This window comes from Panicum virgatum, chromosome 4K (assembly GCF_016808335.1).
Source record: "Panicum virgatum strain AP13 chromosome 4K, P.virgatum_v5, whole genome shotgun sequence".
NCBI lineage: Eukaryota > Viridiplantae > Streptophyta > Magnoliopsida > Poales > Poaceae > Panicum > Panicum virgatum.
The window spans coordinates 37,654,233-37,668,849 of record NC_053139.1 but is presented as its reverse complement, the minus strand read 5'-3'; the positions used below and the strand labels follow the sequence as shown (position 1 = coordinate 37,668,849).

The 14,617-nt window shown below is 41.2% G+C and overlaps 1 protein-coding gene across 5 annotated transcripts; it reads left to right on the top strand.

Annotated features, from left to right (window-relative positions):
* The first annotated feature begins 8,262 nt into the window (after positions 1-8,262).
* Positions 8,263-14,531, top strand: LOC120703837. Of its 5 annotated transcripts, XR_005687280.1 has the most exons (6): positions 8,675-8,785; positions 9,108-9,526; positions 9,947-10,210; positions 11,330-11,451; positions 11,666-11,810; positions 12,456-14,531. XR_005687280.1 is itself a non-coding variant. In XM_039988027.1 (5 exons), exons 1-5 carry the CDS (start codon positions 8,761-8,763, stop codon positions 11,697-11,699), a joined length of 855 nt encoding a protein of 284 aa, XP_039843961.1. In that variant the 5' UTR covers positions 8,675-8,760; the 3' UTR covers positions 11,700-14,531. The 5 variants fall into 5 exon arrangements, 4 of the variants coding, with proteins under 4 accessions (XP_039843959.1, XP_039843958.1, XP_039843961.1 ...); XM_039988027.1 differs by having other exon boundaries at positions 11,675-14,531; XM_039988026.1 differs by having other exon boundaries at positions 11,666-14,531.
* The last annotated feature ends 86 nt before the right edge of the window (positions 14,532-14,617 follow it).

Genomic DNA, 14,617 nt, shown 5'->3' with positions numbered 1-14,617 from the left:
GGACGGGCATCTTCAGGTTTGTGGTTGTGGATGTCCATCCTTGTTAAATTGAGGCCATTGCCCTGTTTTCTGCAGCCAGCGTCCCAGGTTTCTTCCTATATCAAGTCGTCTGCTCCTTCTGTCGTTATTTCCATCGTTTTTTCTGTCTCCATGTTAGCTTGTTGGACGATATAGCTGTACAGAACATGCTTTCTTGTAGAGTAGCCGTGCACCACAACAGGGCACGGAATGCACATGTTCTTGATATGGTGTTGTGTATGCCAACACTGCAAGATCACATGACAAGTTAACCATATCATTACTATTTCAGAACCCATTCCCAGTTTAAAACATCATATACTTGATCTGGATATCTGTCTCCATCTCAAAGTGTCTTTTGAAATGCGCATAAGATGAATTTGGAAAATCACACTTCCGTTGATTATGGTCTTTCAAGTTCTTCAATGGGTTTGATGGTCACCCACCACTGACAATAAAGTTTAGCATGAAAATGTTCCTTTCCTGTGTGAGTTTTATGCCACTGAAAGACTTTCTAATGTCAATGATTTTGCTATGTATGCAGATTGAGACTTAGTGGGAACTGGGAAGCTTTAGTGGAGCTGACAGCTAGAATCTGGTTCTGTAATACAAGTGAAGTAGCGTTCTGAGTTCAGAAACAGAAAGGAAAAGAAAAAGGTAAACTAGATCAGACATGATCTGGCAATACATAGGCATGCGAAGACGGCACATTCTATTCTTTTGAGACCATATTGAGTTGAGCTGATTTGGCTCAGTGTTACATATTGTATACAAAATGGCATGGTGTTTCTTCCCAACACTATGCGTACAGCTCATGTTCTAATATTCTTTCTGTACAAGTTGTGTGGTTCGTTGCTCATTCTATACATGTGAACGCCATAATTCGTTATTGGTAGGGCAACCCGCATGCAGTTGCTTGCTTGAATTTGCCTCAAAGAAGCTTCTGACTCGAAGCACCTGTGTCTAATTGTCTTGCAAGTAAACCAACTCCAGCTTGTAATTCACATATCTACCTGTGTTACTTGTACGTATGAACAGGTCATTCTGTATGTAGCTAATGACGACTCTCTCTTCCAGTCAAGTTTAAACCACAGTTATCTGTACTTTTATGCCGTTTAATTTTTGATATGTACTATGTATCAAACAGTTTTAATTGGGTGGTTTGGTGGGAAATGATGCCCCTAAGAAAATTTAAAACGGCATATGTTCGAAAATCAATTTGTAGGCTTGGAAACAGCATCATTGTAACCATAACCAAAATCTTGAGTTCTTGACATGACATCTATTTGCACCTGTTTGGTTGGGCTGAGGCGACACTCTCAAGGTGCCCTTTGGACGTTCCCATCACCAAATTTCTCTGCATTTTTTTTTTGACAGAGAGCGACGGCGAAACTCGCCGAACCTGCAAACCAAACGGTCTCTCTCCACGATCGCCAGCCCCAGCACCACAAAAAGGTGGGCCCCGTGTGCCTACGTGGCGATACGCCCCTTCCGCGAGATCATCTCGTCCCGAAATTCCCGATAGAGCGGGGCTGGGTATATCCACCCCACGGTTCACCTTTTCGTTTTTTTATCGAATCCCGCCAACTGGCGGAAACAAATTTCGGCCGAAATTTCGCCAAATTTCGCTAATTCCGAACGGAAAGAGAATTCAAATTCAAAAAACGCAATTTCGGTGAATTCCGACCGAAATTTCGGTGATTTCTACCGAAATTTCGGTGATTTCGACCGAAATTCGGTGATTTTCCACGGAAAATGATGTCAATTGTGATTTTCCTACTGTTTCGGAGGTCAAATGAAAAACTTTTGAATACCAACTTTGTTTAGTTTTTCGAGATCTACAACTTTTGTTTCAGGAACTTTTTCATTTGAGCAATGGTTTGAAAGTTATTTAATTATTTCAAAAACTATCAATTAAAAGTCTTGTCATTTCATGTGACAACTTCCATTTTCTCTCTTAGGCCTCAACTGGACTTTTATTATTCTTGTTATTGCGGATATGCCTATAAATTTTCAGGGACATTGGTTGATCCAATTGAAAGTTGTTTTAAATCCAGGACAAACATAATTTGAATTGGTTATCAATTCATGTGACAGTGTTTGAAATATTTTTTGGATTCAATTTATATAGATAATTGTTAAAGCATTCTGTGGACTCACTGCACACAGCACCCATGTTCATCATTGGAGTAGACGAGTAATACTTGCCATTTTATTCTTTCTTTTCAAAAAGAATTGCTCTTATTTCTATTCTTCCGGGGCCTAGGAGCACATGTAAGATTGGACTAAATTGAATCTAATATTTTTCATTTAGAATTGCATCTCTGTGATAAATTTTGTATGCTGAGAAAAAAAGGAGAAATAATATTAGAGGGTAGATTGGACTAATTGAAATTTTCAGGGGAGTAATTTGAGCCTAAATTTTACCCGGGAGGTTAAGCGGATAAAGTGAATTGGTGAGGAGTAAAATTTAGACATGTTGCACATATCACAGTTCAGAGTGCATATTATTTGTTTCACACACAATATATCCAACACAAAACCATATAAGCATGTCCACATAGCATCCACAACAATCCAAAGGTGTTAAATAACTTTTAAACCGATGTAGGTATGCATATGAAATTGAATAGGTACCTCATTAACATCATGATAAACCAAAGTCTAGTTGAAGTCGAGGGAAGAAAACAAATTTTTGCACATAAAATGACGAGTCATTCAAATTACGGTTTCAAATGTTAATTTTAGCATAGCAAATGATCTTAGATTTGAGTGTGTTCTAGTCATATTTGCTTAGAAAAACACCTAGTTTTTTATCATATTTTTTCCAATTTTTTACAAATTTTTTTGAAATTTTCAAATTCAAAACGAAAAATACCGAAATATACCGAAATTTCTTTTCCCGGTAACTAGCGGAAACGGAAAATTTTCCGAAATTTCGGCGAAATTTCACCGAAATTGTTAACCCTGATCCACCCTCACCCGATGGGATAAGCCCGCTGGCTGGCGTTGCTCCATGCGTGAAGCAAATCCGCGCGTGCCCCCCGCCTCGACACGTGACCGACCGCCATGATTTCCCGAGCCCCGGACCGGATGCACGCGTCGCTCTCCGACGCGGGCCGAGGCATCCCCGTCTAAACTTGGCCGCTCTGCCCGACGGGCAACCGCCTCCAGGAAACGCAATGTACTCATTCTTTCAGAAAAAAAAGGCCAATGGCAGCCATTCTTTTTTTTTTGAGAATCACACAGTACAAGTAAAAAAAGGCCAATGTCAGCCATTCTTTTTTTTTAGAATCACACAGTACAAGTACAACGAAGACGCACACAACACGCACGCACACTCACACCCTATGAATACACGTACGCAAATCCTACCCCTATGAGCACCTCCGAAGGACTGAGCACCGGCAGATCTGAAGATTCCCGAAGTCACCACTGGTGCCTCGTCGTCGACGGGAACGTCGCTTACCACTTAACGTGTAACACCGGTAAATCCTAGGAAAATCCCAGAAAAAGATGCGAGTACCAGGATTTGAACCCTGCTGGGTAGCGTCCCACTGGACCGTCCTACCATTGGACTACAAGCCAATTCGCGCCAATGGCAGCCATTCGTTGCCCCCAACCAAACCATGACCTGAAAGCTACTAGTACCACAAAATTTCCGTTTTCTTTGATCTAAAAAAATTCCGTTTTCTAAGTTCAATTCAAAAAAAAATTCCGTTTTCTCAATGATTAAGTGGACAAATTTGTTTGGAAAGAATATACAGGTAACAGGTTGTGACAAGAGGTAATCTTTGTGCTGTGCTGTGTGTGTGTGGTGTTTGGATTTTTTTTTTCTGCTGTTGTGGGGGTCCTCTCTGTGGCACGCAAGGAATATGAAAGCCAGGTGACGAAGCAAAAGCAAAAGCAAAACCGTCACCAGCTAATGTCATCCGAGAAGCAACAACAACAAAAGAAAAACACGCATGGCAGCTGCTAAACGTGCCGGCCAAGCCAGCACCACGCCGCACCGGATGGAGAGGAGTATATGGGCGTATGGCATGCGGCAGACTGTATAGCTTGACGGCCACGAAAACGTGAGCGAAAAGAAATTACTAGTTTTTTTTTTGAGACGAGGATCACCCCATTTCCATTGCAACAGGGAAATAAAAGTCGATACACAGGTATTCCAGGAGAGAGTTAACAGAGCGACACTAGAAATTTAAAGAGGCTCGAGAGAATGACATTCATTCTCTCACAGGAGCGCAGCACAGGAATTAGACCAAACGTTCTAAGAAGTTTTACCCACATCACAGATAACGACCAACATCCAGACACAGAGAGAAACAGAAAGCCAAGTTTTTCTCCAGAAGTAGCCACACGCCTAGTTGTCTTCATCCGACGCATCTTCAATAGAAGCTTGAGGCTGAGAGGGCCCGTCTAGCAGGAGATGAGGCGAGGAGCTTCTCTGCTGCGCCATCACCTTGTGAACACAGGAGATGAGGATCTTCACACCATTCAGGATCTTTCCTTGCATGCCTGACCCGTACAACCCTGCCCAATATGTCATAAGAGCACAAACGTATAAAATGATATCAGTTGGGTGCTTTAGTGATTTATTTTCGAAGCAGACTTCATTTCGTTTTTTCCAGATAGCCCAGCAAACTGCACCCAAGCAGAAAGTATAGACTGAGTGACCAAGAGGTAACCAGCGTGTAATCCAGATCTTATACTGAAAAATATTCTCGGGAATGTTATTAGCACCCAGGCATAGGGCCACTGTCCCCCAGATAACTTTAGCCACAGGACACAAGAAGAACAAGTGATCGATATTCTCATTGGAGGTGCAGAAATAGCAAGAGGGGTCCCCTTGCCAGTTTCTTTTAAGCAAATTATCCTTAGTGAGGACTACCTGATTTTCAAGTAGCCAGAGAAAGAGTTTGATCCTGTGTGGGATCTTTGCTTTCCAAATAGACTTGAAAGAGAGACCAGTTTCACCAGAAGTAAGCATGTCATAAACAGACTTTGTAGAGAATTTGCCATTCTTTCCCCCTTTCCAGGAGATTTCATCAGCACTATTTGCAAAAGGATAGGCATAGATCTCATCTATCAGAGATACCCAAAAATCAAACAGAATAGGAGGCAGCCACCTTGAAAAGGACAGCTGTGCCTGCTTTAGGATAAAGGTATGCACTGAAATGTTCTTGTCTTGGCAAATATCATACATCACTGGGTGTAGGATGCACAAGGGTTTCTGGTGTAGCCAAGGATCCTCCCAGAAAAGAGTGGATTGGCCATTCTTAGTGGTTACAGACCTCCCTTTAAGGTAGAATTGTCTGATTTTGAGAAGATCAGACCATATGGGTGAATCATCAGCTTTATGTTTAATGGTAGTAATCAAATTATTGCCTTGTATATATTTAGCCTTAACAATTGACTGCCACAACCCATCCTCTGTCTCCAGCTTCCACCACCACTTGGATAGTAGACTAATGTTCATTTTCCTAATATCTTTAATGCCCAAACCTCCTTTATGTTTATTTTTACAGATAACCTTCCATTGGATAAGATGATATTTCTTTTTAGATCCATTTCCTTGCCAAAAGAAGGTCCTTCTCTGTTTATCTAGGATCTCAGTTGTTGTTTTGGGAAGGAGATACATGGACATATGGTATATAAAAGTGCTCGAGAGACTAGAATTAATAAGTGTTAGTCTGCCAGCCATGGATAAGGAGCTGCCTTTCCATATGGACAGCTTTTTCAGATTTTTTTCTTGTAAAGGTACACAGTCCTTGATATGTAACCTTCTAGGCCCAACAGGGGCTCCTAGGTATTTAATTGGGAACAAACCAGCTTGACAATTGAACAAATCTGCATATAGAATCTGTGTGTCATTGTCCCCATTGACCAAAATGACTTCACTCTTAGCAAAGTTAATTTTCAACCCAGACATCACTTCATAGAGGTATAACAATAATTTCATGTTTCTAGCTTTTTCCACGTCATTCTTAAGGCAAATAATCGTATCATCAGCATATTGTAAAATGGCCACACCCTTAGGGATTAGATTCTCAGCTAAACCACAAAGCAGTCCATTATGTTGTGCCATTTTAACCATTATTGCCAGACAGTCAGCCACAAAATTGAATAAGATTGGTCAAAGCGGGTCTCCCTGCCTAACCCCTTTGTGGCTGACAAAATAAAGACCCGCAATGTTATTTAATTTGACACAGACAGTACCTCCAGTTACAACAATTTTGATCCAATTGATCCAAGTGTCACAGAAGCCCCAAAGATGTAGGCAATCAAACAAGAAATTCCAATTTACTTTGTCATATGCTTTTTCAAAATCAAGCTTCAGAACTACTCCCACTTCTTTATTCCTTTTTGTCTCATGTAGAATCTCATGTAGGGCCATGACACTATTCATGATGTTTCTCCCTTTGAGAAAAGCAGATTGTGTCTTGAGAATTAGCTTGTCAGCCAGTTTTTCTAATCTCAGAGTTAAAATTTTAGTGATCCACTTGTAAAGATAATTCAAAAGACAAATTGGTCTAAACTGTTGGATTTTGGCAGCATCTTGGACTTTAGGGAGGAGGGTGATAACACCATAGTTCAACCTGCTGATAGGTAAGTTGCCTGTGTGGAAGTCTTCAAAAAGTTCAATGATGTCAGATTTAATGATATCCCAACAAGTCTGATAGAACTTAATTGAAATTTTGTCTGGTCCTGCTGCTTTGTTTTTTTTCATTTGAAATAAAGCAAATTTAATTTCTTCTTCAGAGAAAGGTTGACATAACAAAGCATTCTCAGGTTCATTCACTTTGTCTTCTTCATCCCATAGAGCAGGATCTAGTGGGAAAGAGTTGCCCAGCTCAGGACCAAACAATTTTTTGTAATATTCAGTTGCATGAGCAAGTAAATCAGAATCTCCTTCTATGGATCTATCACCATCTTCCAATTTCAGGATAAGGTTTCTTATTTTTCTACCATTAGCTATTATGTGGAAGTACTCAGTATTGATGTCTCCTTCATGTAGCAATCTATCATGAGATCTTTGTTTCCAATACAGTTCTTCTTCTTCATTTATTTTGAATAATTCAGAGATTAGCCAAGACTTTCTTAGCATCTGATCCTGAAGCAGAGGTGCTTCTTCTTCAAAAAAAAGAAATTACTAGTTATTATTACAGTCATCACATATGCTAAACCGTCAATCTACTCTTCACTTGTACAGTGTCAAGTACTCCGGAGTAGGTAACAAGCTACTAATCTCTTCATTATCTTCACGAATACTTGGAGCTCCAAAGTTGTAACGGTGAGTATGCTAATATATTGCTAACGTATCACAATATTATTACAGTTTAATTTGTGACCTGTCATGAAAAAAATGGTAGAGGTAACTTAAAGACCATATAAATACTTCAAATTCAAATGGTAGTATTTTACAGGTAAGATGAGGATGATACTATGGACACCGATAATGATTCATCAAAGTCTAGACTATCATTATTAGGTTTTTCCAAAAAAAATTGAGTCAAATATTCGATTTTCACCTCATTTTTTATCTCCCTTTGAATTGAAATGGTATTGTTTTTTTGTGTTTTTTTATTATTATTTGGGCTACATATATATGTCGATGACTAGTTCCTTTTCATTTCAAATCAAACGAGTCCAATTAAATTCACATAATGCAAGTAGGAGCGTCCGGATCATGCAACCTCAGCTAAATAACTAAACCATGCTGTTTTGTTGAAGAAAAGAAAAAAAAGCTACCAAAGGAATTTTGTTGCCGTTAGACATCGCCTAACATGCTATTCTTTCGGTGGTAAGCTACACGCCGTCGATAATGAGATGTTTGTCGTGACTTTTTAATCTTAACTTTTTGGAGGTGATTACATAGGTAGGGTTGATATGTGTATTTATGGAAATGCATGTATCGTGTTAAAAAAAGTAGATTAAACGTGGATAACAAATTGGAGTTAGAGCCGTGGTTAAAAAGCACACACCCGACAACCATGAGACCATGACAACAGGGTGGATGACCACCAAGACCCCCCTCCCCTCCGTCCTCCGATCTCAGCCGTCGAACCCCGATCAGACGGGCCGGGAGCGGTGGGCTGGCAGCGGCCCAACCAAGGCTCCCGGGCCGTTTCGATCCGACGGCAGTGACGAGACTTTGCCGCCTCGGATCGGACTCGGGGGAACCACGCCCCCATCGCAGCCCATCCCACGTATATAAACCGCCTCCAGCCGCACTCCCATCAATTAATTACACCTTTTTTTCACACAAAAATCGGCTAATTTTCCTATTTCCGGCTCTCTCTTGAAACCGCCCCCCTAATTCCTCCTCTCGTCAAATCCTCCTCGCCGTGCGGCGGTTCCTCTCGCCGGCGATCCACCGAGAGCCCATCCCCCCCGACGGCGAGTCGTAGAATCGCCCCGCTCGGACCGTCAGCGGCCCTCCGCCGCCCGCCGGAGAAGGAGAACGGGAGCCGCGGGCCTCTGGCGGTTCCGCCGAGGAACGGCAGGCAGGCGGCAAGTCGCTCGCCCACCGCCGCGTCGATCGGCATTGGATTTGCCGATCCATTGCGTCCGTTTGTTGGTAAGGGGCCTTAACTTTGCTTGGATGGATTTTTGCTCTTTTTTTTTTCCTGAGACTAGTTTGTTGTGTAGATCGATCTATTACCTCCTCACATGAGCAATCGAGTTCAAATTTCTCGAAGGAGAAAAAAACAAACGATCGGGTGTTCGACTTGAGCGTTCATGCCCAAGGCTAAGTCCGCCCAAGGTGGATACGCTGGCTCATGTTTTTGTTGCAAGTTTGGACCACCTCAACCGATTCGCTTCGATTTTGTTCTTCTGTTTTAGTAACGGATCGGTACGCCGATACGCCTGCGCTATAATGGTTCCTTCGCTCGATTTGTCTGTTGTTAGTTTTGCGCTGTTTGCGTCAAGGATGCGATTTCTTTCCAGAAAACCGTCAAGGGGCTCTTGTGGGCTTGGAATTCGTATTTTGACTCCTGTTAATCTAATTTTTTCTTCAATATTCTGATTTTTTTATACGATTTCTTCGGTTATTGATAATATCTTTGATTTATTGTTTGCAACAGAGTTCTCGAAGCCAAACGATCCGATGAGATTCTTCAAGGGGAGCAAGGTGGAGGCGTTGCAGGAGGCAGAGGTGCCTTTTGGTTCTTGGAGGCCTGGCGAGATCGTCTCTGGCAACGGGCACACATACTTGGTGCGATACGATGAAAGTCCTGTTGACTCTGGCGTGGCTGTTGAAAGGGTGCCAAGAAGGTTGATGAGACCTTGCCCTCCTGCGGATGATCCAGTATGCTGGGCTGTGGGTAGTATTCTTGAGGCCTTTGATAGCTACTCGTGGAAGGTTGCGGAGGTTGTGAGAGTGATTGGCAAGAAGCAGTATATTGTACGGCTCCTTGGGTCCTCCCTGGAGTTGATTGCACAGGCATCAGATCTTCGATTGAGGAAGCTTTGGGTAGATGACAGATGGATTGCGACTCAGAAGGTAATACTTTGTTCCTTAAATTTTTCAAATTAGATTATAATTATTTATAATAAATTGATCAATATAAAAATGATATTACTTATTCCAGTTGCTCAATCAAAATGTTCACCTGGTTGTACATCCAATGAATTACCTTAACTTTGTTATTCTGTGGTGTTCACCCATTAGCAGTTAATTTCATTCCAATTTTGTCTCAAGTATTAAGGGCGGGCCTGGTGCAGCGGTAGAGCCTACCGTCTGTAACCGTAAGGTCCCGGGTTCGAGCCTCAGCCTCTGCACATTTGTGTGGGTAAGGCTTGAGGCTTAAAAACAACCCTTCCCCAGACCCCGCACAGTGCGGGAAGCCTACGGCACTGGGTACGCCCTTTATTAATGCAAATACCTTAGATCCTAATGAGTTGTCTTTCCAATCATTTTCAGTATTCCGCAAAATGCTTGGATGGTTCATTCAGAGGTCGATCGAAAGATGGAAATTTAGGCTGCAATTTTGGAATGGACTGCCATATTCAACTTGAAAACCAGAATGCTTTTGAGGGTGCTACATCTAGAGGCATAAAGAGAAAATCATCTGCTATAACAACACATCCTCAATGCAGTGAAATCACAAAGAGATTGCGGACGCCGCAAAGAGATGGAAGGCACTCGAAGCTGGTTGATAGAGGTTCCTTCTGTTTGGCTGAAAAGGTAGATGCTGTTGATTCCCCATGCTTTATGCTGGGTGAAAAATACATGCATGCTAGTTATAAAGGGCGTACTATAACAGATGAAGATTTTAGTGACACTGAGAGTATATCATCCTCTGTTGCTAGCTGTAGTCCTAACAGTAGCCCCCATAAATCACAGCATTATAATTTGGTCTACGAAACTGGAGATATCTGTAGTAGAACTGATGATGATGAGGCTTCTACATCTGAAAGAGAAATATCAGAACATGATAATGATGGATCAAGGGAAGAAACCCATTTGCTGGAGTTGCATGCTTATCGTGCAACAATGTTAGCCTTGTATGCTTGTGGGTCAATTAGCTGGGAGCAAGAGGCTTTGTTGACTAACCTAAGGTTAACATTGAACATCTCAACTGATGAACATCTAGCTGAATTGAGGAGTTTGGTTACCCATGCTGTTACTTCCAGATAGCTATTGTAGTTACTTTCTTGGTGATATTTTCATATCTTCTATCTTGAAACTATTGTAAGTTGGGAAATCTCATTAAGGGTTTGAGGTGTTGGAGTACTTCATATTGTAGTATTACTTGTGAAAAGAGTTAGTGGGGAAATTTTGTACTACAGATATGCGAAGATTTCTGAAATTTTACGACAGTCTCCATCTGTTTATGTTCTTCATACTGAAATGCCTCTTTTTAGCTTTGCATTAGCTTATTTTTGATGTTTAACACAGTACTATTATACCAAAAATTCCTGATTATGCTTATGACTGAACATTACAATATTTTGATCAAAGCATGTGCAAGCAGCTACTATTATCTCAAAGGTACAATATAAGTCTTCTTCAGGAAGTAAAGTTGTGTCAATGGTAGTCTTTGTGGTGTCAACAGTTCTTACTCATGTTATGCTATACTTGTCTCCGAATGTCATGAAAATTTGTGAGAATGGAGAGTGAAATACTGTATATGCTCTTGACATTGTGTTGTCTAGTGAGTTGACTAATTCCTAATGCGATTTTTCTGTTATTTAGTAGCAGCTGTTTTGAATGGGAAGTTCCACTTTAAGATTGTTCTTGACAAATTTTGCAACAGCAAAAACTTGGAGAAAGGAAATCTGATACTTCTCATGAACTTTCCAGGGCCGAGGTTGGAGGCTTGTAAAGCATCCTTCCATAGGTTCATGTCGATCAGTCGATGGAGGAGTCTGCCACATGGTTTGCAGTGCGATAAATGTGGCAACATTTCCATCGAACTTACATTGGTACTTCATTCATTTTCATTTTTTTTCTTTTTAGGATAGTGTGCCAAGATAATTCAATGCAACATTACCTGTGTGGCTAATGATCTAAGGAGCACTCAGTTCAATTAATTATAAAATACAAGTATAGTAACACAAAACCTGTGTGGCTACTAGTATCTACTTACCTCAAACTTGGACCTGAAGATTTATTATGATCTTTTTGTTCAAAATTAAGCTCAAGCAGGATCAGAATTGTGGTTCCAAATTAATGATGGTTGCTGGATAGTAAAGGTCAAACTGGATTGGTTTTGTGATCCAAAAAGACAAAGGTGATCTGTCTGTTGCGTGATTTTGCACAGAATGGGCATGTTCCCTCTTTGGTAAGTGCTACCGCAACTCTTTTATTTTAACACCTTTTTGAGGACGCAACACTACTCCTTTTACGTAATGACACAACCAACAGTCTTGCTGTTTTCATGCACATTATGGTAAACAGTGCACAAATTTTCAGTAAGTTAAATTGCAATTGATACCTACTCTTCAGCAAAAGTAGCAGCTATTGAGGTCAGAAGTTTTTTTGGTTGTTTGAATAAAGTTCACAGATTCATTCTGTTGAAGTTAATAAGCCTTTATTTTAAGACATGTTATAGTATGCAGATTGCCAGAATCTTTAAGCTAAAAGTCATAGAAATGGTAAAATGTGGAGTAGGGCTAGAACATATCTTCAACTTCAACCAGCAGACTTTGGCTATACTACCATTAGGGGGTATTCGTCTAAGAAATCATGCATCAGGATAAGATGTCGTTCCATGAATGGATCATCATTTACTTGGAAGTCTTTGCCAGATAATGGAATAGTAATATCCCATATGTGGTTTCTAATCCAGACACTGTTGTTCATAAAAGATTGTACCAGTCCCAGGCGTATTTCGCTGGAGAATTCTTGGCAACCTTACTATTGTGCTTAAGGCCACCCAGTCCTTCAATTTTTTGTTGGTGTATTGATGACATTCACCATTTTTCAGAAGTGGTGGTCCACCTTGTGGTTCTGATGAGCAAGCCAGAAGCAAGTTAGTCGATGTTATAAGTACAAGCGAATAGTTTCTAAGTTGTGTAGGATTATGTACCTTTAGGCTTGCAAGCGGGCCGCACTTTGCTGCCAGCCTGCCAGACTGACCGCACCACAAGCTCGCATATCGCCACAATTCATTCTGCATAGCTGAAGTTGCTCTTCGCGTATAGCACATGGGACCCTGCAGCGCTGCAGAGCCTACAAACAACAAAGTCGAGGTGAGAGAGAGGGGTTGGGGGGTGTTGAGCGGCACCGTCTGCTTGTCCGTTGCTGGCAGTTCCATTACTGACCCCAGCATCACCAGGATAGTGGATTCCCTCAACTGTATGCACCCGACTATTCACCTGCCCTAATCCGCAATCTGGCAGCCGTCACCTATTCCTCAGCCCCTTTGCAGTTCTGCAGAAGCTCTTTATTTAGAAATTGCATTCCTGTTTGGTTCCATAGTTTGGAGGCCAACCAAGACAAGCGCATGTGGCAGCAGCAGTTTGACTATTACAAGGGGTGTAAGAAGAAAGAGGTTTGCCTTTTCACAATCTGATTCCTCTGCAATTGTTTGTGGTGATACTTGATAGATGGCTTCAATTATTTCACATACTTTATCTACTGCATATGCATATGATTTGACAAAAGATTGGCTATCTGTACTTCAATGGTGAACTGATTTTTCAGTGAATCTTGGTGCTGCAAAATGCTTTTTTTTTCCTCTTTACATATATGATTGACACTGAGGACAAATGCATGAGTAAGGTAGTAACTTTGTCATCTACATACAGAACTGGACAGAGGTAGCACAAAATTCAGCTTTTGCTGAGTTCAAAATTTTGGTAGGATGCATTTGTTATCGGTAGCTTGCATGAACTCTCCTAACTTGTTAATCGCAAATCACATTGAACAACAGCCAGGTTAATGAATAGCCTGGCACAGTTTTGTTTGCTTTGATTGTTCACTATTAAATTCTTGCAGTTCCAGTACTTTTCCTCGGACTCATTATTTGACTAGTGTGCTGATGATTTCTTGGTTGGTACAATGACATTGAAACGTTAGAAAGGTTATTTATGTTCTTTCAGAACGGGCATTGACTGTTATTTTTATTCATGTTGTTTCAAAATTTGAAACTGCACTGCTATCTGTCAGATCTTGATTTGGCCCTGCTTGAACTAAACAGTGCCTGAATTTTTGTCTCTCGTAACTTTTATTTGCAGGGTATTCAGCTCTTGCTACGGCCCCGAGTTCAATTATCTAAGTCTTGCAATGATGACTATTGATGTTGTTTCATATACAATTCACAAAGTCTGAAGATTAAGGTTTAGTTTACAATATTAAACACACTTAGGCATATGATCTCTCACCTTGTGCACTACGTATCCACTTATCAAACCTGGAGATATGGGATTATAATATTTTCCAAGCATTTGCAGGCAGCTGTACAATCTGGCTCTTGGTCAGTGTTTCAAAACCTAGAGATATGGTATCTTTAGGACCTTGCTCCAAATAAGATGCAACCATAATATGCTTGTTGCTCAGAGAACTTTTAGGTTCTGTATGTGGTGCTCATCCTGCCTGCTACATTTGTGTTCAAATGTGCTGTCTATATGCACGGCGCATTTAGTAAAACTGATCTTCATTTCTTAACAGTTGGATTTTGTTAATGATCTTGGGTTTCGTTTGAGGTTCGCAGGTTCGCCAAAAAGGTCAAGGAGCACCGTAGATTTATCAGTAGCTCATAAGACTACTGTGACATGGCTCTGAGCTTGTACTTGTTTTAGCTGATTGGTCTCATGATGCATGCGGACGACACATTAGCTGGCAGACGGCGCACGCAAATGCAAAGCTCGCGGGCGGAGCGCGAAGCCCGTGAAAGACTTGCGGCGGCATGCGGGGCTGCCGCATGTGCCCGCGGCTACGCTGTTCTCGCGTGCATGGAAAATTTGCATACCTTGTTGCATTTGAACCTCGTCATAACCCTATGAAATTCAGATGTTTATGCACTGTATGTGACAACAAGTTTGTAGTGTTTCTGTGGTCATATACAGTTTTTGTTCTATCTTTGCCTGAACTGTTATTACGATAAAGCGCAGTATCCTTCGCAAAAGAAAAATAGAAGAACAATGC